The 21,549-nt window shown below is 36.6% G+C and overlaps 1 protein-coding gene across 2 annotated transcripts in view; it reads left to right on the top strand.

Moving 5' to 3' along the window:
• LOC125233752 (gonadotropin-releasing hormone receptor) overlaps positions 1 to 21,549 on the top strand; it is a 171,699-nt gene that overhangs the window by 111,847 nt on the left and 38,303 nt on the right. For both annotated transcript variants that reach the window (XM_048139828.1, XM_048139829.1), the window contains exon 3: positions 13,740 to 13,923. In XM_048139828.1, the coding sequence (XP_047995785.1) occupies positions 13,740 to 13,923 (184 nt within the window). The remainder of the gene's footprint in view (positions 1 to 13,739; positions 13,924 to 21,549) is intronic.

The following is a 21,549-nucleotide window of genomic DNA, read 5'->3' as shown; positions in this document are numbered from 1 at the left end:
CGTAGACGTCAATTTTTATGAGATGAGTGACCTTAGAAACGTCGGCTATGCGAGAAGCTATATAATTTGTCCCTCCATTTGCCAATTGAGCGACAGTAGATGAATATTCTAAAGCTTGCTTCTTTTTGGGCTTTTCGAAAAATATATCAATATTGTTGGTTCGTTTCTGGGTTCGAATTTTAAGTGGCTTTGTAACTTCAGTTTCATTATCACTCAAATTGTCATAATAATAATTTTTCATTGTGTATTCAAGAGAGTTCTCGTTCGATATCTAAAACAAAAATAAACATTTGTAAGAGATCGGATAGCAAGGGACACATGTAGATACGTAATATTTATATATAAATATAAAAAAGTCAGTTATAGTTAAGCTTACCTCCATTGTAGTTCGCTACAAGTTCTTAACAGCTTTTAAAATAGACACTAATGATGAATAATACTAGTATCACAATAGTTTGCACCACTTTAAATATACTTGTATCAATTGACACTATTTCAAACAAACCCATATGATGGACTGACGGTCCCATCGATTTGAGCCGTGCTTTTATTAGTGAACACACACATATACACTTTATACATATACGTCGCGGATAGCACAAAAAACCTACATTCTAATAAAACAGACATCCGTGCGTTGTATGGTAGAACATGTTGCAACGTGTTTGCGTCTACCAGACCAATTTTTTAAATGTTTTATAGTTAATGACAAAACTATTTATAAAAAAGAGACACCTGTCCGTTGTAAAGACACGACACGTTGCAACGAGTTTTGTATCAACCAGACCAGGTTTTTTAAAATATTTTGTAATTAAAAACAACAAAAAATAGACACAAAAAAACAGATCCTATGCGTTTGTCCCATTTCAACGTTATTACTATCCACCTGTGCGCTAAAAAGTGTCTTTAATTTATTGTTTTGTAATTCTCACGACCCTTGTCTCATAAGTCCTAATCTTTATTGCGTGGGAGCATACCTACATCGCAAAAACTTTTATAAATCGTTTCCAAAGAAATGATTCCCATGTCTATTATAGATAAAAAAACAGTCACACACCTGCTTAAAAATTATTACGCTCACAGGGATGTAATTTATGACCCTAAGTAAAAACCAATATCAGCCGGTGTAGAAGCAGGTAAGGTTTGAATAAATACTACCCAAAAAAAATGTACCCGCCCATGTAGCCGTGGGAAGGGTGTCGATTAACGCAGAATCCGTTATTATATAAGCTAAGGTTTGAACAAAAAACTACCAAAAAAAACATACCTGCCCGCGTAGCCGTGGGACGGGCGCTAATATACGCAGAAGCCGTTATTGCATATAAGGAATCCTTAAGGCACAAAATTTTTAAAAATTTCCCCGCTTATGTAGCCGCGGAGTGTTCGAGAAACCGTTATATACCTACTACTCCTACTGTATAATTTTATCCGTTTGTTGCGTTAAAGTGTTCATTTACAACCAGATATTTTTTTTTTGCTTTGGGGATGGTTGTAGATTTGCGTTTTTATTTTATACATGAATGAGTGATTTTATGATGTTGATGATGATGATGATGTATCCGTCGACGGCTACTTCCTGAAAAGCCATAATTAACTTCTATATAAAAAGGGTATATTCTGTGTTAGTTATTGCGTGCATAATAGGCGCAAACGTGACCTGAATAAATAATAAATAAATAGGAGAGAGTCCGATATATCGTAGAAAACATCCATGACTCAGGATCAAATGTTTTCATCACACAAACAAATGCCCTTTCCAGGAATCGAACCCAGAACTCCCCGCAGGGTCACCACTCACTAGGCCACGGTCGTCAAAACCAAATTTAGTTTTGAAACTCTGGCATCACGGAGCACAGTACTAGAGTTGTCCTTTATGCATTATTATAATATGTGTAGTTGTAAGAGGGCCTGGGTCAAGCTTGTTATAATATGGAGATTTTGAAATACTGAAATATCAACTAATTTTAGTTGTAAACTCTAAGTATTGATGCTACAGAAGTTTAGTTTGATTTCAAAAGCCGTTAACAACTTAAAGTGTTGTTTTAATATTCATCTCGGCTTTTTAAATTAAAACTAATTTAAACTTCGATAGGAGAGAAAGTATTACTACCCTCGTCAACTTTTGAAATCGGTTCTATTTCGGCATTTTGGCGAAAAAAGATTCAAAAACTTTTTTTTATAAAATAGGTAAATTTAATGCTTTTCCTACTCAGAATCACGAGCCCTTTTGATCCTACTAGGCGGAAAAAAGCGTCCCAAATTTAATTTTTCCACTTCGTTACTATTTTTCAAACACCTTGTACAGCGGTTACAAAGTGGAAAGTATGCATAATAACAGAAAATTTTGGGACTACTTTTTTGTTTCTCGTTTTTTATCCTAAATCTAAAGGGCTCGTAATTCTCAGTAGGAAAAACATAAAATTTACCTACATTAAAACATTTTTTTTTTGTGATTCTTCTCGCGAAAATGTCCATTTAAATATTTTTTCACTCGACATTCAATACGTTAGATAATTTGATATTACCAATATAACGTACCGATTGTATTTTTTTGCAAAGCTTCCTCAAGAATCAAATTATCCATAAGTAAATGTCGCAGGCAACAAAAACGTTAAAGACGCGGAAGGAAATACAAAATCCCTTTTAATTGGATTACCTTTATTGTGGATCGGCAAAGAAATAGCGTAACTTGGGAAATGCCGGCTTCAATGCGAAAGAAAACCATTTATAGCATGTATTTTGATTGGTCCGGAAATGGAACAGGATATCCTATTTTTGGGGATACTACCAGGTTGATAATGAAAACTATTACTTGTATCTACACTTTTACTTTATTCGTTTATTACAAACATAATAACAACCAATTTACAATAAGTATTTCAAGACTTCTTCACTACAACTACTATAGTCTACACTCGAACTGCCCAACCGTCACTGCATTCCCGCTGTTTTATAATAATCCAAGATGGCCGGAATCAGTGACTAGTATGAGTCAATTGATATTCTTTAATACTTTCATCATAAATAACAGTAATATAAATCATAATATAAACCACTAATAAATAATTACTCTTAAGTATTGGTCATTAATTTTATTTGGAAATAATACAGGGTGGGTAATTTGCTACACGACGAGTTTCAGAGCTAATACTACTACTTACTGCGATGGCTCAGCGACCCGAAGTGGATCTTGGCCTCCGACACTAGATTCCGCCATTCGCTCCTATCCTGTGCAATCTGATGCCACTCAGTCACTTGAAGGTCACGCAGATCTTTCTGGACCTCGTCGATCCATCGGTACCTGGGCCTTCCGACCGGCCGTTTTTCAGTAGATCGCCACAAGTGAGCTCTTTTGGCCGCACGATCCTCTCCCATCCTCTCCACATGGCCGAGCCATCGCAGACGAGAAGCTTTACTCTCGCCGATGACGTTGGGCTCGCCCACTAGCTCTTCCACCTCCAAGTTCTTCCTGACTCTCCAAGAGCCATCCTCTCGTCTCGTAGGGCCTAAAATCTTTCTGAAGATCTTCCGCTCTGCCACTAAGAGCTTATTCTCCTCCTTCAGGGTCAACGTCCAAGCTTCGCATCCATATACCAAGATCGGCCTTATCACGGTCTTGTAAATCCTGATCTTGGTTCTTCTGCTGATGAGCTTGGACGTTAATATTTTGTGAAGGGCTGCTGAGCATCTTAGGGCATTCTGGATACGGATGTCGATTTCGTCTTCTCTCTGGTTGGTGTCAGTTATCGTGCAACCGAGGTACTTGAATGATGATACGCGCTTGTAGCAGTTCCCGTTAATGGTTATCCCGTCTCGGCGTCGTACCATTCTCCGTCTTTGCATGTGCAGAGCTAATACCAAAAAAAAATCTGTCCTCTGACCGGATTGCGTCAAACAGACCGCTGCGCTAACTACAGTTTCCCGGCTCCGTCTAAAAGGAAAATAGTATAAATAAACACCAAGGCCAGGAAATTAGAAAGACCCAGATTACAATAGGCTACTAGACTCGTATCGAATTTAGCACATCAATTTATTGTTTTCTGTAGTATTTGATTTAAGAAATCAATATTTATAGCTTGCGGGGATTAAAAGTGCGTGATGACTGCGTATTTTTAATTAAAGATGTGTGTATGTTTTTTTTAAATTATTGACTCCGAAAACGGTGTTGGCCATTGGAGTGACGTCACATAATTCAAATCAACTATGGAAATTAGAGGTACTAATCCAATTTCCATAGAAGCAACCTGTATTGTATTAAAATTCATAGTCGTTGCTCGGATGTGACAGTGGCAAATATTTTTTCTAAATAGACTGACGTCATGTCATAGATATTCTATAGATTAATATGGCTGATGTTGTTTTTGCCTGATCACGTAAAAGTAAACTTTAAATTATTTTTTTGCGGGTTTTTAAGTCGTAATAAAATATTTTATTTTATTTATTTAATAAAGCAGGCAGGCAGTTAAAGAACTGATATAGCCTGTATCCAGTGATCATTGTGACAGTAATCATAGCCGAGTTGTAGATGTGATGTCCCAGGTAGTTTGTATGAAACCTTCCTTTTTTGTTACCAGATTTCTATACATTTTCGGTAACAAAGAAGGAAAGTTTCATACAAACTGCTTGGGACATGTTTTGGGAAACCTAGTGGATCATGTTCAGCATCATGGACTCTATCATCCTACCAATTTTTATCAAAATCAGAGACGTGATCCAAATGTACAAACTTTTCGGGAATTGCTGAGATATCAAGTGTTCTAATAAAAAACCTTGAGGCAAATGGGTCTCTATTCAGAGTACTTAATTATGTTCTACTTCAATAATTTGTCATTTGACAACGATCATATGACCATTAGCATCGTTTTAAAATTGGTTGTAAATTGACAGTTTATACTACCATTACATGATGATTCGTAGGAATAATGATACCTATTCAATAAATTGATGGTGGTATCAAAACCGGTAATAAATGTTTCTTATAAAGCCTCACCAGAAATATATGACTAGGAGGGCGCTTATGTTATTCAGATGTATTGGGTGATAGTTCAGTTTAGTATGAAAAAAATAGTTCTAATGAAATTCCGCAACATGGCACGGAGTCATATCGTCACTACTTTTAAAAAAACTTGTATCTTCGTCTGTCAATGAAAAGAAAATTGTAGTGAGTATGTATGAAATGCATATAGACTTACTGCGTTTTAACTTTGAGGAGCAGCGTGAGATACGAGATTTTTTAAAAGTACTGACGATATATTTCTGGTGAGGCTTTACTAGTACGTACATACCTAATAATGTGATAAAATTGCATAAAAAATACGTATTAAATAAAAGTTAATGTAACTAAACTAAGTATCCTACCACTTGTTTCGTATATTAATAACCTCATACACCGTGTTTTTTTTTTGTTTTCCGTTAAATTCGACACGTGGCTAGGTTCATTATCAGGAACCAACCTGTTTATCACTTCTAGTTAAATTTGCAAAAAAAAAATTCATCATTTTCATACATAATAAATGAATTTATTAGTGTAAGACATTCAACTTACTGTCAAGTGATTGACGGCTCATATCAAAACAAATAACATGAGGAATTAGTAAAGGCTGTCACACACAGTCATGTTCAGTAATTATCTTTATTTTTTTAATAACTCGACAACCGTAAGAATTAAGACGCTAGTTTCTTAGAGAAATTAACTATATTTTTTGATCTAAAGAACATTCCCATAAAGTTAACGGAATTCAATAAAAACAGGGTGTATAATAAGCGCTCGAAAGCTTAAAAATAATTATGAAGATAGTTTCTTGCTAATAAGAAAATTATAAAAGTTTGTATATGAAGATTATTGTTAGAAATGGCATATTTACGTTTTACAGGACTTTTAAATGAAGCCATGATCGTTCTAAACACAAGGTAAAAGCCATAAAAGGGTCACGCACTTTCTTATCATAGTTCCTTGATAGCGATCGTAATGGTGGCTCTTAAGTGCCAAATCGCTGACGCATGCTGTGACGGATAGCAGGATAAGGCCTGATTTAGATGGCGTGCGAACTCGCATGCGATTTTAGTTACATTGCGTGCTGTTTAAGTCACGTACATTTTTTCACAGCCGTCAATAGCGCAATGTAATAAAACTCGTATGCGAGTTCTCGTACCGTCTGAATGGGCCCTAAGAGTAGGTATAATAACTGTTCACTTTTAGGTGGTTTTATGTTCATTGTTTAGTAAAGTGTTTAACCCTTAAAAGCATGAAAAGGAAAACCTTTTAATAAGAAATTATTATTGTTTGACAATTGTTTTCTGACTCAGGGTTTTTTAGTCCCTTTTTGTCCCGTCGTTTTATTGCACTTGATCCAGTCTGCGTTTTCCCATCATTTTGAGTAGACTGCGCCCAGGTTATCCCGCCATCTAGTTTTTGGCCTGCCCCGTCTATGGTGGTTCACGGGTCCCAGTCTGTAATCATTTTGGCCTACCTTTCTGGGTGCATACAGCAGACATGCCCTGTCCACCCCAGTCCCACTTTAGCTTAGCGGTCTTGACTCCCACATCTACAACTCCAGAACTGTTCTGGAGCGTAATTCCGTGTTTCTGATGCGGTCAGTTTTACGAACGCCTAATATACCTACTACGTTCTATTGCTCGCTGAAAAACCTTGAGTTTCAATTTTAGAGGATCAATTAACGACCAAGTTTGTGCAGTTGTGTGTGGGAAAGCGATGCAGCGCGATCAACTATCGATGATAAGCGATATGATGCGAGCGACGGTCGCGCGCTCGTCGCCCACGCAAGCCACGGCGTAAAACCATCATTTTTTGCTTTCGAATAATTTTCGACTAAAGATACAAAGTGACCCGTTTTAATGTAAATATTTAAATTCGCAATATTCAATCAAAAGTGGCATTTTAATACTGTATAAACTCAAACAAAAGCGCAAAATAAAAGCAAACATTTGTGAATATTGTGAATACCGATATCCACTGAGATTAACATAGGCCGCGTAGATAGAGGCACACAAGCTGAAAAATGATATTGACATACATCTGAGCCTCTTCAAAGTTTTTGACGATTTAGAATACGTTAGTCTAATAGTGTAAACGTCTCTAAAAATGTGTGCAATAGGCGAAACGACTAAAAAAAAACTTTTTAATCCGTAAGTTGCATTATCAAAAACTTTTTGACATATAAAGACTGTATCGTTAAGTATGAAGACAACTTTGAGTAGCCGTATTTATTTGCTATTATATTTTTTTCTTATAACAAGCCATGGGCTTAATAAGGCACATAATAAGGTACACATTTTGTCCTAGAAACTCGACGTAAAGCATATGGTTTAGACAGTATTGACTTAATCCTCCCGAGTACCAATTATGATTCCGGACAAATGCTACTAGAAAATTCACAAAGTGCGTAGAAGACGATACGATTGCGAAAAAAAATTGTATGGTGCGAACCTCAACGACACATGATCCACAAAGCAGAATATCTGGACATAGTCTAGTTACTGTTATTTAAAAAATATATAGTTCAGGATCTGTGTATGGCGGCCATTTAGAGAATGTGGCATGGTGCTTACTCTAACTTCGACTTTGATGTCGAATTTGACTATCATACATTGTTTATATCGATCTGGTTTAAGCGTTGTTCAAACACCATGAATGTCAATTAGACTTTGGCCTATGGCTAATTTTTTTATCTGTTTCTCTCATCCTGCTAGCATCAAAAATTTACGGCAATCCGGAACGTTGCTCAAAATTGCGTTTTTTTAAATTATATAAATTCGCCGCATTTATTCTACAAGTACCCAATTGGAAAAATCATGAAGAGGACTCTTAAAGAATATATTTTGGCAGCATATTAACCTTTGTTTGTTGAAATCGTACAAAGAGTCATTGAAATATTCTCAAATTAAGCCAGATAGGGGTTGTCCGAAATTTATTTGCTAGACCTTAATGAAAGTACCATAAAATCCCTAAAATAAAAAAAATATCAGACCTTCTTATATCAAATAGTACTTACCAATACCTTAAGATCATACTCTCGGAACATAATAATACAAAATTATGCACAATGTCAACATTTAGACGAGGTTTGTTTTGTCCTTATACTTAACGATACAGTCCTTATTTTTTATTTTTTCTCAAAAAATGACGACGGTACGTATACAGTGCGTTGAAGTTTCGCATGACGTCACGCCTGAGGTACTATTTTTACTTAAAAGTGACGTCACAAGCCCCCACTTCGGAACTTTAATGCTCTGTATCTTTAATGAGATAAAGCAAAGAATAAGTGTTCAGTCCAGAATTTTTGGACAATCTAACTGACGGCCATCCATATTGCTGGTTTCAGTCTTATACCGTTGGCAGGCTCTTATATGCATATTGCATATTTGCATTTGCATTTCCAATGCTTGATCTTGACTTCCTGAGTTACCGATGACAACTGCGTATCTATTTATTATCATTCATCACAAATGTTATTTTTGCTTGATATGTATCCATCTAAAAAGCTCTGGATGCCTAACACAGATGATGATCTATAACAGAGTGCGACTTTGAATCCGGACTTTGAATACAGATTTCCAAAAAGGGTGAATTTCAACATAGGTACTTACTCGTGCCTAATTTTGGTGGATTTTTTAGTTTTGTAATTTTAGTTGAAATTATCTTATTGATGTTACATAACTAATGATTACCAATGTTATGTAGCAATGACTTTTCATTATAATAAGTAGTTTTGGAGATATTACGATTTAAGTGATATGGTCGCCACCAAAATTGGTCTACCTACCTACAAAAATCAAAAATAAAGCATTTTATTTTCTTTTCTATTATTTTCTACTTATAAAAATAAACTTTTAACATGTAATAAATACACTTCAAAGAGAAACAAAAACGTTATTGCCCTCAATTTATTCACCACCAAAATTTATTCAATTTTGGTGGAAAAAGTATTACGATCCACCAAAATTAGATATTTTTGTATGGGGCGGACAAACCCAACAAGGTATAACACTTGTGTCATGTCGAAGTGCAGGAACGAACCTGAATGGACAGGTTACGACACGTTTGTTCTTCTTGCTGCGTCACGTTTAACCTTAAAAATAATTTCAACACTTACCACCAAAATTGATTCTTTGCCCCGGACAACTTTTGGTGCTTAGTTATAAGTGTAAAATTATGTATTCATATCGACTTATATCATCTTAAAATACACTTAATCTAATAAAGAATGAAAGTATGTCAAGTTTTCTTTATTGCTGCGGATTTACTGGATTTATCATAGCGATGATCCGCTAAAAACAGGCTCTGGACGCTACACCAAAATTAGAATTTCGATGAAAAAGTATTTTTAAATAAATATACATATCACTTGTAACAATTTGCGTTATTGCCGAAGATAGTATTTTGGGATAGGTTTTCATAAAAAAAACCCGGAAACAATTAGCCCACACAATGACTATCAGCTCCGCCACAAAAAAATCACCCAAAAGCGACATGAATAAGATTGGACTTATATTGACCGGGATATAGACCGTGATTACCTTTTTGATTTTTGTCGAGCTCCCGATATTTCGACGCAGTTGCATGCATCATGATCACGGAAAACTCGAATATCGGGAGCTCGACAAAAATCAAAAAGGTAATCACGGTCTATATCCCGGTCAATATAAGTCTAATGAAAATAACCGTGAATCATTCAAAACTCTTATGAATAAGATTGTGTTAAACATGTCCTGTAATAGTAATTTGTGGTTTCAATGAATGGTTCATCATAGCACAAAATAAATGATCGATGACGTAGAAGCTTTTACTGGTGTATCTAAATGGCTCATCCGGAGAAACCACTTCTCATTAGGCTTCACTCGTCATAAATTATAGCGCTAAGTAACTATCCTAAATCTGTCCAAAGTTACTTGAAATGTTGTTAATGAAATGTTATACCGGATGTTCAGGAATAATAAATTAAACTAGTAGTCAAGATAAACTGACCAACATTTCATTTTATTATAAATGCAAAATGTCAATTGCAGTGACAAAAACATACAGACAAATTGATAACCTCCTTTTGAGGTTCGGATTTCGGTTAAAAATCAATAGTAATCAAATCTAGAGGAAGGAAGGGAAGGCCTTCGTCCAGCAGTGGGACACAATTTATTTACTATTAAAAAAAGTCAACTCTGGCCAACGACGTTGGATTCAAATCCACATCATTGTTGGGTTAATGGTCCAAAGCGTTACTAATTATTATGTGGGTAGACGTTAAACTTCCGTGAGATAAATTCAAATATTATTTAATCAATATACTGCTGTACTGTTTATTATAATATAACACGATAATTAATAAAAAAGTGGATTAAACTAAATATAAAAATACTTGATTTGCTCGCTAGGCCCGCTGTGTATGAATATAGAAAGAATAAAAAACTAAAACTAAACTAAATCTAAAAAAGGTCCCCGCGGTAAGGTGCCTTAGATGCTGGCTGCGTTACCTCGCTCCAGCAGTCTACTGCCAAACTGATTCGATTGAGCGAGGTAACTGCTAGTAGAGCTAGCAGTTACCTCGCCAGTGCACAGTGTACAGTGTCTCTCTGATGTACTTATATCGCGACTGTTGCGTTGCGACATGTTTCGGGTCATTTTGGAGACCCGTATTCAGGCATGTAAATGACCCGAAGTACGTCGCAACAGTCACGATATAATAATGAGAGTATAGCTGTATACTTTTTTTTTTATTAAATGGCCTCATTCCCATTAGTGGGACTATTTTGCCAGTGTCAAGGTGATATAAGCTAATTGTTTTAGATTTAGGTACGGTAAGTACGACGTTGTTCGGTAGTTGGCACTTGTAAATTGATCGGCCGTCGATGACAAAAAAGGGGCTAAACGCGTTTCGAGATTAATTCTTCATCAGCTTCTCACTATAAGTAACATTAGTCTACTGCATAATAAGCTATCGGTATTACACTTTAAACAACATTAATGAGCAAAATAAGTAGAAATTATTCACGACTCGATACCGCTAAGATGGCACCCGTACCGGAAGTCCCAGCTGTATACTTGTTGATACAATATTTATTATGTGGATGTAATGTTAACATTGACTAGTCGACTACAAAGAGATGTATCCACTTTTTATCCTTATTGCATTGTAATAAGGTGAAAAAGTGGATAACATTCTTACATCTCTTTGTAGTCGACTGACCAAAGTTTGTTCAGTATTTTATATTTAAAACTTGTTTTACAAATATTGTTATTTTCAATGTCAGCTGTCATCAGTGCCTTTAACGTTGTTTGTCACAGTTTAAATAAACATAATTGCGTGTAGAATATTAAAACGAAGATTTGAAGAGAGATACAATTTTACTAATGAGCGGATGACGGGTGCAATTTGGCCGACGAAAGTATAATATAGATAAGACTTTTACTTAATATCCAGTTATATTGATGTAGAGAGATACACAGTATAAGCAGCTTATACTCGAACTAAGTATCTATCAAGCTTTATGTTCTGATTTGTTTTTTCATAAATTTTGAATGCTAGTAAGTTTTAAAAATCTGACTGAATCGACTTTGAGTGCGATTATCTTCTTGAATCCAAAAGCGGTTTAAAAAACTTTTATAGAGTTTTAATATCTGTAGATTAATATGGCAAGATGTTAATTATAGTAAAATGTTTCTTTAAGTCGGTCGGGTATTTCTTTTTTAGTCGGTATGGACAGGCGCTAGCGGCTTATAAAATACACCTTTGCTTCAAAGCTAACCAAAATATAATATTATTATCTTATGATTGAGGAATCACCTTTGTAAATTACATGGTCTTAGTACAGATTATCCTATTAGCTTTAGTGACAATGTTGGTCAGAGTCATTTTATTCGTGTTCCAAAATGCCGGAGGAGGTTCAAATTTTTGTTTTAGTTAATGCCGCTGGTCACACGTGAACTCCTTTAATTTGCGACTGCATTATAAAACCGTTTCATGTTCACATTTATAAAGGCATTGTTCTCATATCCAATGGATATTATCCATATTATGTATAACGTTCAACATAATTTTGATATATTTTTCACCCGTCATCACCCCATTAGAGATAATAAATATTATGCCCCTTATTCATAAACGTACTCTAAAATTATCAAGGCGATAAAGTCACTTTGTCCTTTTCTATCACACCGATAAGTCGGAAAGGGACAAACGAACTTTATCGGCTTGACAACTTTAGAGTACGTTTATGAATAAGAGGGTATAAGTTTAGTGTAGTGCTAGTTAAGCGTGTGTATCAGGTGGTATACTTATCATTTTATTCACGTCTACCAAAATCTCATATTTTTTTGTTTATTGCTTGACAAACGACCAAAAACTTTTAGGCTGACCCTTTTTCAGCTCTGTTGACAAACTGAGCAAACTTAAACAGTTTTTTGTTAAAGTGGGCCGCTGTAAGTCGAAAGGCCCTTAAACAAAAACCGGCGACTTTTCAGACCTTTATTTACTGTTACAAACTTAAGAGGATAGGGCATAATAGATTATTTATGTAACGACGACCGGTCTGACCTAGCGTGTAGTGACACTGGCTGCTAAGCCACGATCCTGGGTTCGAATCCTCGTAAGTTCAAGTATTTGTTTCATGTGACAGATATTTGTTCAAATAATATATGCCATTTTTTATGAGTAATTATAACTACGTATGTATAAAGACTATTATCTTCGAACTTTTAGTTCCTAAAATTTGTAAGTGTTTGCCTACTCTCTACAAAAAATAAAATGTAGCACAGCACATAAATAAACCATATTATGACTGAAATACATCAAATTATGTAAAAATATTTTTTAAAATGTTGATATCTAGCAGTGGCGGCTGGTGAAAATTTCTGCTAGGCAACACTGGGCAAAAAGAAACACATTAGGTACTTTACTAGTAACACAGAATATATAATAGTACAAGTACAGAAGGCCCACTGCTTTGATGTTCACGAAATGCCGCCTTTTTAAATACCTACAAAATTCTTACAAAGAAACGAGCCGCACGTGCGCGGCGTCCGGTGATAGGGTTACCAATGGATCCAAACGAATTAATACTCACATAAAATGTTATACTATTATATTCAAGTCTTGGGTATTTTCTAGTTATATAATTATACTGTATTTATTATATATTTTTGTTCAAGTTCCAACATCACAAGCCTTATTGAACTTTTCCGTGGGAAGTAGATCTGTGTAAGAATGTCTTATGGTTTGGTATGGTTTATTTTATTTAATATGTCTATTTAAGTAAGTATTATTAGCCATTCCACACGCGGACATCGCTTAAAAAACCTGACGACGTAAAGTAACAATAGAAAGTGCGAACGTGCATTCCGTGATAACGCGCGCCACCCCTGAGTAGGCCGCGAACTCGCGGCCGCCAGGATGTACTTGTAGCGCGGCGATAGAATCACGGAGTGAGCCGCCCCTGCTAGTAATCAATTTTAAAGGCACTGTGGGTATCGGCTTGTATGGATCAGCCGCTGCTGATACCTAGGTACCTATTGTTTTTAGGAAGGAAGAAATATAAAAAGATATTTTTTTGTAAAAAAACGTCCGTTTGTGAAGGTCGTCCCCTTTCTATGTTGTAAAAGAACGAACAAAATCCAATTTGAGATAATAATCCTTTTTCAGACTGTAAAGAACAAAACCCTCATTCGAATTACTTCTAAATTAAATTGAGATTTGGACAATTGGTCCTAATTACATTTTTCTTTGTTTCAGACAGTAGTGTTTCAAGTGGCAAAGGGGCCATTTGTGGAAGAGTTCTACCAATGTGTCACGTACGGAGTCTACACAGCAAAGTGGCAAGAACAATTGTATACAACGCTATCCTTGGTGTTTATGTTCGTCTTGCCACTCCTAATCCTTGTTGGAACCTACGTTTCTACAGTTCGGACTATTGCTCGTAAGTAACTACTTATGTAGTACATAAGTTCCTCAAGAGATGGCGCCACCTCCGAGATAAAACGCGCTAACGATGTGTCGACGTAGAATCATGAATTCATAACATATCAAAACAATGTACAACAAATGGTACGAAGACAGCACTACTGGGTACTTAAAACATCATTTGCCCAGCATCAATTCGATCACAAAACTACGTGGCTCAATACCAATAAGTTTTCAGCTGACACAAGTTTTAACGGGGCACGGATATCACAAAGCCTATTTACACAGATTTAAAATAACAGACGACAATTTATGCCCATGTAACAACGTTAGTTGTCAGACTATTGACCACCTTTTAAAAGAATGCCCAAAATTCACCAATAACTTACTCGTATCCACCATGAAAGCACCTGTGATTTTTTGAAAGTCAACCCATATGAAATTATAAAAGAATCATCAACAGAATCAATCGTTCACAAAACATATCAACAAAATTATCAATAGTCTAAAAAAGTTCAATAACACCTAAAGAGTAATGTACCACAGCATCAAGGTGAATGGTTTCCCGTATTCCTAGCGAGGGCTTTTCATCTTTAACACGACAGTTAATTACAAAAAAAAAAATTCTGCGTAACGTGTTTCTGCCAAACGTGTCTTTTGCCAAGAACTATCAATTATATGCGAAAAAAGTGTCTGCAAGACAATAGTGAACCTATAGACATAAATACTACGCACGTGTATTTAAATTTGAACAACTACAATAACAGTCTAAGATACATGTTCCTAATTAGTAAGTTAGTGTTTTCAAGTCTTCGACATTTATGTACAAATTCTGATAAAGATGAGTCGCACAAATTAGGACGCGGTCTTATTAAGGGTCTGTGAGCGTGGGTGTGCGATGTAAATCATTATGGCAGAAAGCTGTACAGAATGGGTGATGTAACCGGCCTTATTAAGGAACGTGGAAGGGATCCTTTTTTATTATATCTCGATGTGACGTCTCTTCTTGCCTTTAGGGCCAATTTACATTTTGTAGGTAATTGTGCTGGTAGAAAAATGTCGCCCGAGAGCATGATTACCTACGTTTTGATTATATTGTGACCAATATAGTACATAGAAGAACGAATTTAGACGACCGGTCTGGCTCAGTCGGTAGTGACCCTGCCTGCTGAGCCGCGGTCCTGGGTTCGAATCCCGGTAAGGGCATTTATTTGTGTGATGAGCACAGATATTTGTTCCTGAGTCATGGATGTTTTCTATGTATATAAGTATGTATTTATCTATTTAAGTATGTATATCGTCGCTTAGCACCCATAGTACAAGCTTTGCTTAGTTTGGGGCTAAGTTGATCTGTGTACGGTGTCCCCAATATTTATTTTATTTCTTTATACATAAAGTGCGGAAAAGAGGTATTTTCTTTTTTCTTTCTTTCTTAATGTGTAATGAATTATCCTACAAATTATACTGGTTTTACTATATGATATCGTAGTCAAACATTGGTAAGTATACCAAGGAAGTCGTAAAATCAATATTTGTGTATCAGTTGCAATATTGAGACTTGCAGCGATGGCTTATTGCCAATAATTTGTTCGTTTATTAAATCGATCATACGCCATTCAATAAAATTTATATGTACACACACCACTAAACCACAGACAACACTAACAGATTTTGTGGGACCATCTGGTTTTAAAACTAACACGAAACTACTAGTAATCTATTTAAAATTCCAGAACTAAATTCTACCCACTAGTCAATCTATCCTTACAGCCGTTTATTATTCAAACACAGCGACTAAAAGCAAATGAACTACTGGGAATTGAGTACTAACAGTTTCTAAGTTCTGTTTTCTGTACAAACAACTATTAGGGTTGCTGAGCGTTAAAGGATATTCTGTTTATACATGGGCATGTTTTCATTGATAAACCGGCTGTTGAACACGTTAACGTACTTTTTTTAAATCACATTTTAACTACATTTTAAACTTTTAAACTGGAATAGATATCATAGGTACACGAAAGAAAAAACGACAAGGCTAAGCCGGGAACCGATCCCAGAGGCCCGTTTCTCGAAAGGTACAAGCCTTGTATTACAAGTGCGCGAACTGTCAAATCCCATGGGTTTCCATGGAAACACACATGTAATACAAGACTTGTACCTTTCGAGAAATGGGCCCCAGGTCTTCAGCTTACGCGGCGAACGTCTTTACCACTAGTCCGAAGAAAATAAACTTTCTATTACTCAAGTTGTTCTAGAAAACTATTTATAAATTAAGAGCATGGTCTTGATTTGATTAACAATATTTGTGGTGTCTTTGTTAATAACAGCGACGACCGGTCTGGCCTAGCGCGTAGTGACCCTGCCCGCTAAGCCGCGGTCCCGGGTTCGAATCCCGGTAAGGGCATTAGTCATGGATAGTTCCTGAGTCATGATGTTTTCTATGTATATATGTATGTATTTATCTATATAAGTAAGTATATCGTCGCCTAGCACCCATAGTACGAGCTTTGCTTAGTTTGGAGCTAGGTTGATCTGTGTAAGGTGTCCCCCCAATATTTATTTATTATTTATTTATTTATAATTTGTTGTTACCCATGCCATTCGCCTTTTCTGAACTCTTTTCTTGAACTCTTTAAAACAACGGTTGCATAAAGTACTAAGGTACAGCGGGACAAATCTCGACTGGGGGGCAAATGTAACTGGTCCATTTTTTCCATGTTTTACAATGTTTGCATTAATAAATAGAGTGTCCACCGGTTATAATATGGTAGGCGTGTTCAGTGGATACATGAAGAACTTGAGTGGAGTTTGAAAAAAAAATTAGTTACAATTGTCCCCCAGTCGAGTTTGCCCCGTTGTAGCTTATAATAATAAAAAATGTACAATTGTCTATGGTTGATTGTCTAATATCCTATTAATCGTTAGGTGGACAACATTCGCAAAAATGCGGTTCACAACTGGATGAGACTAGCCCAGGACCGGGATACATGGCGTACTAGAAGAGAGGCCTATGCTCAGCAATGGGCGATTAAGAGCTGACATGATGATGATGATGAATCTATTAAATCCGCTTTGCTGTTTACACGACTTGAAATTACAAATTAAGTAAATATTTAATAAATTTAAATACATATTACAACGTGTCGGCATTATATCTAATCAAGACTGGACCATTTCGCTAAGGCTCCCATAAAATTTTGACATTTAATCCGAGATAAAGTTCAAATTTCGGTTTAATTAAATCGGGATTAATCTGTTGTTGATGTTGCAAGTCGTGCGTATAAACAGCGGAAAAGTTTGATACGTGTCTGTGGGCCAGTGGCTTGTTTCACCACGGTGTCAATTGTCGCCCGACAGTGAAACTTCAACGTGCATTCCATGTTCAACTAAGAAATATTGACACTGGAATATTGTTACTTATCAATCCAGAAATAGAAAATATTTATTTATTTGACATACAGATACATGATAAAATACAAGTAATACCATAAATTAAATATAACAAGATCATACCATCCCATACATTAAAATGCGACCGCCTAAGACCGCGCTTACACTCCACCACACATAGATGGCGCCACGTTAAGTGTCAGTTTTGACATAGATTTACAGCTCGGAATTGACACTTAATGCCAATCTACAAATAATCGGTGGCAACAAGGCATTTTTTGTGGCGCCATCTATGTGTGGTGGAGTGTAAGCGCGTTCGTAGGCGGTCGCATTTTAATGTATGGGATGGTATGATCTTGTTATATTTAATTTGTGGTAATACTTAATAACTAGTACACCAAATAGGATGCCACTCAGCGAATACCGTGTCTAATAAACACTGGTTTTCAGGGCAAATAGGTAAATAATTGTCAGTGTCAAGTGTCGATGTCACTGTGGTAAAATAGGCCACAGGGTACCTAGACAATGATACAATCGCTAACGCTTCGTAAGCGTTTCTTAGCAAGCTTTAGGCTTGTGCCATTTCGTTCGTTGATCGGAGCGCTCCGATCTCGTTCAATCGCTCCCACGATCTACGAGTAGTTCGCTCTTTTAGGTCTTTTGCTCATTTAGTTCAGCCAGACTAGCGACCACTGCGGTCGGAAAGATCAGAACGAATGGGACCGAATAATGTCAAAATGATACGAATAGTCCACAGATAGTATCATTCCGGGCCGAAAGGTTGTAAGTAACCGAAGTTCAATATGAAAACTTTACGTTTTTTTGTTGCTCTGCTAAGTAGCTCTCGCTCTCGCTCGGCGCAGTCACACACTCGTTCTCGTTCCGAACCGCTCGCGCTCACCGATCCTATACTGAACTAATATAAATGAGCAAAGACGGATTCTCAGAGCACGGAAAGATTCAGTTCATTTCGGTCATTGATGGGATTTTATTCCTAACAGTTCATAGTTCGTGAACGACACAAGCCGAGCTAGCTTTTCCTATCGCTCTTCTATATTGGCGTGACAGAGCCAAACTGCGGTTCGTTTGCCACGTAGCGTCAAGGATTGTGGCGTCGGCTAGGCGGGTAATGTTATTTGAGAGTAAAATTGTTCAACCCTTTGACAGCGTATCTTACCGAGGACACTGTCGGTTCGATCTTTCAAATCCATTATTTTTCAAAATATTATATTACTTGCTAAAAGATGATGAGGTGAGGCGAAGTATGATTTTGACGACCGATCTGGCCTAGTGGGTAGTGATAGTGACCTAGCCTGCTAAGCTACAGTCATGGGTTCGAATCCTGGTAAGGCCATTTATTTGTGTGATGAACACAGATATTTGTTGGATGTTTTCAATATACATAAGTACGAGTATGTATTTATCTATATACGTAAGTATATCGTCGCCTAGCACCCATAGTACAAGCTTTGATTAGTTTGGGGCTAGGTTAATATGTGCAAGGTGTACCCTAATATATATATATTTTTTGTGTTGAGCTAATGAGTACAGATAATAGGTAAAAGTTGTATAATGTTACGTATGCACTTTTGTATAAATAAATTACTTACTTACTTTGTTGGCGCGACGACCCAAAGTGAGCCTTGGCCTCCAACAACAGACAGCACGCCACTTTACGCGGTCCAGAGCGACCTCTCGCCAGCCCTCGTTGACGCCGAGTTCACGGAGATCTGCCTCCACTCTATCTGCTCAACGATATTTGACGATTTTTATAATTACGAGTACCTAATACACATTTAATTTTATCTGACATCCCTGTCTGCTCGCTCATGAGAAATACTGTTCTGTTCAGGCCCCGTAGCCGAATGGCATTTCTGCGACGCGAATCGAAAACGAAACGCCGCGAAAGGTAGTCTGGCTCTGTCGCGCCAATATGAGAGCATTTCTTTTTTTTTTGCCAATATTTTTTTTTTTATTGTTTTAGGGAATTTTAGGTCAATTGTACTCAGAATCACGAGTACTTTCAATCTCACTGGGAGACAAAAAGTGTTCCAGAATTTCCATAATTTTTTTTTACTTTCCTCTTTTGTTACCCCATACAATATGTACGGAAAATGGTAACAAAATAAGAAAAAAATCGTACAATTTTTTTAACTACTAGGATTGAAAAGGCTAGTAATTCTGAGTAGAAATAGCATATTTTTTTGCAAAAATATCACACTTCATAAAAGTGGCAAAAAAAAAGAAATGCTCATGAAAGAGCGATAGAGATAGATGTTTCGTGAGCGTTTCGTGAGCGTTTGTGCCATACGGCTACGCACGCAGTTATGTCCAGTTTAAAATATCACAGTGTATGATTCATCATATAATTTGTTGAAATTTCGCCGAACAACCATCGCTGCCCGCATCTCCATTTTTGGGCCCAGTTACGACCGTGACCCGTTTCTGATATCGAATCTCTGATACCGTCGTGGTTATAAACGTAAAATAAAATTGTTGACGTTAATAGCACACTTGCTTTAACCTTATACCCGTAAATGGTAGTCTTTACGGATCGGAAGCTTTAAGTGCTTGTTTCACTGTTAATTAATTGGTAAATTGAGTGTATCGTACTTTTTTACGCAGATAAATGAAACAAAAAATTAAATTCAGGGTCAACGAATTTTTTTTGTCAATCCTCGTTTTAGATGAGATTATAAAAATACTATTTGAATATTATACACATATTAGTTCATGAAAGCCTGCCGAAGTTCCTATAAGTACCTACTAAGTCACACTAATTGTAATTATGTAGGCACATATTATATAAACTACTAGGAAACTAGACTGAAAAACTATAGTCGTACTCGTAGAATTGATTCCCTTCTACACCCCAAAGTAAAATGAAAAAAAATACACACACACATACATTCATATTCACATAAGAGTTCATGATATGTGTGTCAAACTGTCAATGACACTGGTCCATTTGCTATTGAACAAGACTATGAAGGGAACTTGACTCCTTTGTCTGTGTCAAGACCCTTTGTGTAATACGAGTACGTCATTGTATTGACTGGCCCTCATGTAAGCAATGCAAGGCGATAAGGCCTGATCAGGCCCCGTAGACGAATGGCATTTCTGCGACGCGAAACGAAATCGAAACGCCGCAGAAAGGTAGTCTGGCTCTGTCACGCCAATGCGCAATAGCGATAGAGATAGATAGCTACGAAAGAGTTATCATCGTGAGCGTTTCGTGAGCGTTTGTGCCATTCGGCTACGTACCCTGTAATGTATGGGATATCGGTCCGACATCCGATATCGGATCGGATAATGTGAAAACGCACAACTCGCCCGCGCTATCATCGCGTCTCTTTTATGTACACGGGAGCAACTATCATTTGTTTGTTTTTATAGCCGGCTCATAGCTTAGGTACTCGCTTTCGGTGGGAATAGTGCCATAATAATACGTTATTGTACTGGCCCGCATGTAAGCAATACAAGGCGATAAGGCGTGTTCAGATGTTTATGCGCTCCCGGCCGCACAGTTATATCTGATAGAGCTGTACTTTTGAATTTGCCTATTAAGCACCGTGATAACCGTACCACCATTTATTCATTTGTTAGTCGTATACCTCGAAATCAAAAAATCCTAGTAGCTTTTCACCTATTCGCATTTTGCCGCGATAGTGTATTTTGTTGTAGCGTTTAATATCGATGGTATATTTTGTTACTCGCATATATTTTTAGTAGATTTTTACAACAGTAGCAAATTTTGATGTAGCATATTATCAAAAGCCTATTTAGTTAACCGCGTATAATTTCAATAGATTTTTACAACAATAGCAGATTTTTATGTAGCATCTATCACTAATAGCCTCTTCAGTTAGCCGCAAATATTTTTAGTCGCATTTTACCTGGGTCGCATATTGTATTAATAGTTTTGAAAACAGGCTATATCACTGGGATATAAAAAAAAACGTGGTATAATACGTGGTCAAATGGACATATATCAACATCATCATTTGCATTCTGTGACAGACAGCAAATAGTGTCTTTTATTTTTTAGTAATATCAGTGATATTCACAACGAGGTTATATAACCAGGAGAAAAACTACAAATGTGAAATGCATTTACAAAACAAAAATATAGAGGTAAAGTGCTTGAAGGAAATATCACGATATCTAATAACGCATTACAAACAAATATCTATCGAGGTGAAAAGCGACTACAGTGAAGAAAGGCAGGGAAGTAAATATGCTATGAATTTTA

This window comes from Leguminivora glycinivorella, chromosome 15 (genome assembly GCF_023078275.1).
Source record: "Leguminivora glycinivorella isolate SPB_JAAS2020 chromosome 15, LegGlyc_1.1, whole genome shotgun sequence".
NCBI classification, from domain to species: Eukaryota; Metazoa; Arthropoda; class Insecta; order Lepidoptera; family Tortricidae; genus Leguminivora; species Leguminivora glycinivorella.
Note: the sequence above shows the minus strand (reverse complement) of the source record. Positions and strands in the feature narration are given on the sequence as shown.